At 45.7% G+C, this 5644-nt stretch overlaps 1 protein-coding gene across 1 annotated transcript; it reads right to left on the bottom strand.

Moving 5' to 3' along the window:
- Positions 1-841: 841 nt before the first annotated feature.
- Positions 842-3346, bottom strand: slitrk4 (SLIT and NTRK-like family, member 4). The gene has a single exon (XM_068047913.1). The coding sequence runs from the start codon at positions 3344-3346 to the stop codon at positions 842-844; it is 2505 nt and encodes an 834-aa protein (XP_067904014.1).
- Positions 3347-5644: the final 2298 nt, after the last annotated feature.

Genomic DNA, 5644 nt, shown 5'->3' on the forward strand with positions numbered 1-5644 from the left:
ATCTAGAGATCTTAACGATCTCATACAGGGGGAAAGAAGGAACCTACACTCGGCTTTACCAGAATTGTCACAATTCTCTGCTGGCCGGAGCTGTCGTTATATTGCTAACGTTGATTCCAAGGATTAGCCCCCCCAAAAAATTTGCTTTTCACAAATCCTCCCCAAGGTGTATTTCAAAACGTTCTCTGGGGCTGCGTTTTGATAATTTTGTTAGAAATAATAATATAAGCAATAGTCATTTCAGACACGGTGTTGATGCCATCTCTGTCCCGTGCGATCCCCACCTCCTTTCAGTCTCCTCTGCAAATAGAACAACTCCAGTCCCTCATGCAAAGATGCAGAAAGATGCACCAAGTGTTTTAGCTGTTTGATGAGAATAATTCAGGCCAATGCACAGAAAGCAAAAGATCAATTCCTGGGGGGTGGGGGGGGGGGGGGGGGGGGGGGTGGAGGGGGAGGAGAGAGAGAAAAATCGTCAGACAAAACCAGGGCCAACCGATCGCATCCTGGAAATAGCTTAGATAACAGAACAGAGGTGGGTCACGTTAGAATTGAGTCAAATCTTAAATACATTTTTAAAAAGAAACCCCATTACCATTAATTGCGTTGTCTCTCAGCGGTTGTAGCTTCTCAGTGCTTTTTGTGTTGGGAGGTTTTTTTTAACATAGTGAAAATCCTGCATCTTATAAAAGTCTGTCTGCAGAACAAATTCCGACGAAGCAGTTGGGAAAATCGCTCCAACCTTCCATCGGTATTATATTATATATATATATCTGAAAGTGAGATAAATGAAAGGCACTTTTCCATTTAAAAAAACTCATTGTAGCACATCCGATTTGTTCTACAACTGACTCAAAGCTGTTTGTTCTTCAAGTACTTGCAGGTAATCTGGGGACCCTTGAAGTTTGGCTTTTAATTCGAAACATTCCCCTTTGCGATGCTCCATCAACATTTTGGAATGGCTACCCCCCAAGAGAGATTTCTTCTGTTTTTTCCCCTCCGGCTGCTTTTCCGGGTATTGTAAGTGGAAGCCACTGATACCGATGCTGTTAATCTCCTGCTTGCCCTCGATAATATTCCGGTAAAATAAATGGGGGTCTCTCGCAGGGAGCAGCTCGTCCAGTTCGTCGATGGTGCTAAGTCTCTTCTTGGCGTCCTTCTCTTTCTCGCTTATATTCCTTAGGAAAATGGTCTGCCCCTGGGGATCTGCAAATGGGATCCCTTGCTCGGAATTCCTTGGAGTGCCCGCGTAACTTTTGCTCATCTGCTCAATGGTCTGTGGGATGAACTTTTGGCCAGAGCTCAACCCCAAGCTTTCGTCCTTGTTGGCGGGGAGCTCGTTCTTCTTCAGATGAAGCTGCATGGAATTGCATTCCTGATTCCCAACGCCTTTGTGTTTGGCGTTGGTCTTTTTGTGTCTCTGCAAGACGAACACCAGAAGGCAAAAGGCCACAAAAACCGTGAGGATTAACACAACCAATATACTGAGGATGAGGATTGAGAGTGGCACTGCCCCCCCGGGAGAGCCTTTGCTCAGATTTAGAGGGCTGGCTTTAGATGTTGTGGTGGACCTGGGGCTGGGACTTACTGGAACTGGCTTGTTCAGTAGCCGAGGACAGAGAACTTCACTCTTCAATGTTCTCAAGTCCACACTTGCAAATTTCACTGGGGTTTCACATTTCACCTCCTTCACCAGGGTACCCTGGTTGAGTTTCTCCACCCACAGTTTCAACGCCACCAAGTCACAGGTGCAATCCCAAGGATTGCCCTCCAGATCTATCTGTGTCAGGGACCTGAGCTGGTCCAACACCCCGCTCACCGGGAGATACATGAAGTAATTGTTCCTCAGATTGAGCCGGGCCAGTGGCACTCCGGCGAAAGCATAGGCCGGCAAACCTTTCAGCAGATTGTTATTCAGGTACAGTAACTGGAGGTTTGACATCGAATCAAAGGTTCCCGCCAGGACCTCCTTGATCACGTTATATTCAAGAAACAGGTACTGGAGGTTGTGGAGACCAATGAACATGTCCTGGCAGAGTTTTTCTATCTGGTTGCCATTCAGAAACAATCTCCGTAAATTGGTCAGGTTACTCAACACACCCTTTTGAATGGCAGTTATTTTATTGTTACCTAAATCGAGCAAATCCAACCCTTCATAACCACCAAAGTCAGAGATCTCAATATCCTTGATGTAATTGCCGTTCAGAAGCAGTTTGCTAGCACTGGAAGGTTTGGGGAGCAGCACGGACACTCTCTCGATGCCTCTCTCTTGGCATTTGACACTCAGACCCAATTCTGACGAGTCACTTTGGCAAACACACCGAGCTGGGCATTGTATGTGGGGAGGGACCCTGGTTTGAAACGACGCGATTTGGCTGTAATTGCGACTGCTGGAGAGATACTTGCCAGAAACGATTCCTGACTGGGATCTCCTGGGCGCTTTAGTAGCCCTGGGTGTTTTGGTGGGGGATCTGGGTAGGGTCATGGGACGGCGAGTAACTCGGGGAATGACCTGCACAGGTGGGCTCAGACTCGAGTCAAAATTGCTGTCCCCTTCCTCGGGGCACAGGTCCCTTTTGGTCGTTTCCTTAAGCAGTTTCCCATACAAGTTAGTGGGCATTTCACACATGGCCTCTCCTATATAAAGATGATATGGCATATTCTCCAGCCAGGTGGTGAGGGACAACAAATCACAGGAGCAATTCCAAGGGTTGTCCTCCAGTTGGAACTCCACTATCCTGCCAATGTGTTCCAGGACTCCAATGTAAGGAATGTTGTGCAATCTATTCCCGCGGAGATCCAAATGTGTGAGAGAGGCAAAGCGAAAGATATTGTCAGGCAGGGATGAGATTAAGTTGTCGTTTAGGATCAGGACTTTAAGTCTATGCATCTTGTTAAACGTCCCACGCTCGATGGACCTGATGAGATTGTAGTCAGTCTGGAGGTATTCCAAATTTTCTAAACCCTGGAACATGTCTGCTCGCAGGCTCTGTAACTCGTTGTTGTTGAGATGCAACTGTTTGAGGCTGCTCAGTCCCCGAAAAGCCCCTGCCTGGATCTCCTGCAGCTTGTTGTTACCTAACTGCAGAGAAATTGCGTTGGTGAAATTACTGAACGAATAAGGGTGCAAGGTGACGAGCAGGTTGTTTTGCAGATTGAGGTGGTAGAAGCTTGCAGGCGGCGGTTTGAGCTGATTTGCTTTGTACATGCTGCTGTCCTCACAGGAGATGTAGAGAATGTGTTCGACTGTAGTACAGGAACAGACGGAGCAAATGTCCCGAATGTCAGGGTCAGAGGACGGCGAGGTGATGGGGACGCAGAGAGCCAACAGGATAAGCAGGAGCATCTTCTCACCATCCACCTGGGAGGAGAAGCAGAACAGTGGGGATCTTTAGTGCTGGGCACAAGCGAGGGAGAGAATGGAGAGAGGGGAGAGAGAGAAGGAAGAGGGGAGGGAAAAGAGAGAAATAGATGGAGCGGGGGAGAGAAGGGGAGCCCGAGAGGAGAAGGCAGGAGGAAGGAGAGCGAGGAAGAAAGAGAGAGGTGAGAGATCTGAATAGAGGGCATGTCAAACAACGAAGCCGAACAGCTTGTAAATAGGAAAAGTTGTAAAAAAAACCCTGATCAGTGAAAGAGAGGCAAACGCAAATGAAGGCCAAAAATAAATTGCAATGGAGAGATCGCAGTTAGCAGGAAAATTCATGTATAAAATACAGGATAATACAAGATGATCAGTTACACTTATCCCAGCTTCTATTCCTGCAGGATAACTACATTCCAAACCTGTTCAAAGTTGAATTAACCTTTTCTTCCTCTGCGGGTATTCCAGTTTGTAATGCAATCGCGTCGGCGGCGTCAAAATCTAAAGTGTAACCCACTAATTACACATCAGATCGATCTATCCGCAATAAGATAAAGCCAACAATAATCTGCCTGAGACTCTCTGCTTGACGAAGGTTTCAACACCAAGGAAAGGCTAGCGAGATTATTTTGCGGGGAATCCGTGTTAAATATGGTTAGAACGGGAGAACTCCGCGTCCATTTATACTGGATCGTATATATATATATATATATATATTTAAAAAACAGAAGCAGGCACAAAACAATCGCTGCCTAACCCTGGATTTGGTCGGTCTGCTACTGTCCAGACTGACAGATTCAGCACAGTTGCCACAAGAATCAGAAGTACATCATGGAAACCTCCAGCTAACAGCGGGTAACGGAAAGAGAATTGCTGCTTCGATCCACAGGATGGAAATATTTAGAGTTCAGTTGTGATCAAGAACCGGCAAGCCAGGAGATCAAGTGAGATCAGGAATCTGACTTCAGATCGTTTAATTAATAAATACTCATCAAATTCCCTCCCCCCCCCCCCCCCCCACTTTCAGCAACGTTTTACAGCAATTTCACCACATTAATGTTGTTAGGAATGGAAGTTCAGCACACGTTTTGTTTAATTCAGACCCAGCATTATGACACTGCCTGTACATACCCGTGAAGTATGTGTAGTAACACTGGGAATCTTAGATCTGCAGTTTGCATTTGTCTGAAAGACCATCCGCTTTTCTTTCTCAAGCATGAAGAACCTGCTCCGTGACTAAAAAAAAACACATCAGAACCCATCTGACGATTTAAACACCCAAGGCAAAAAAAAAAAATGAATAATTCAAAGAAAATGCAAGATGCAGCCCAAAGTAATACCTTTACTGGCTCCCTCTCTCAAACTGAACGTCAGGATCTAACAGAGAGAGAGAGAGAGGCGTGAGGGGACGCCATTAAATCAAATCAATCATTAATGTTGTCATTCTGGAGCACATGGCACCAGGGCGACTGGAATATCCCGTGTGATTCTGCTCCCCCTACCTGTCTGTGCAGGTGCGGGAAAGATCAGCAACAACCGACCATCCAAAAGCCGAGGACGAATCTGTGAGAATATGCGGCAGGATTTCTGAGAAGTTCTCCTGTTCCGGAGAGAGAGAGCGCACGGCGGTTCCAGTTTCCCATTCACTGTATTTCTGTTGCAGGGAGCCCCATATTTATTCTTCAGCAGCATTTTTTTTAATTGTCTTATTTAACCTTTACATAACTTAGAGGTTTTTTTTTAACGGCCTGTATCACATTCGGTCTTTGATCAATTGTCATAATTGTTCCATTAAACTACGCCAGGGATTGGAAAGAGAGAGAGGGAGAGAGCGAGGAAGATTAAAAAAAAGATCATCATTTTCTGAACTGATGATATTTTCCCTTCAATTTACCACTATCTCTTGGCATAATTAACATTCTACTTCTTGAGTCGGAACCCACCTCATTCCTTGCTCTAGGGTAATGCAGCACTGCCGGGTCGTGAAGCAAGTGTGAAATCTGCTCACTCCTGTCCTTTACACTCCGGAATAAGGAACACATTGATTAAAACCGAGCGACATCCAGACACCTGCGGCTTGACTTTCCAGCACTGGCATTGCGTGCTTGACATTGCAGGATGCTTAAGAAGCGCCATAGAGACATCTAGTGCCCAAGGAAGACGACTGCAAGTTTATTTTTTTTTTGAAAGCGAAGTACTTTCTGAAGGAGAATTTTATTACAAGCTGCAGACTCAATCTTGATTACCATCATTCAGCTAAACAAAACAAAAAAAGCAGAACAA

Source organism: Heterodontus francisci, chromosome 15, assembly GCF_036365525.1.
Source record: "Heterodontus francisci isolate sHetFra1 chromosome 15, sHetFra1.hap1, whole genome shotgun sequence".
Taxonomy (NCBI): Eukaryota; Metazoa; Chordata; class Chondrichthyes; order Heterodontiformes; family Heterodontidae; genus Heterodontus; species Heterodontus francisci.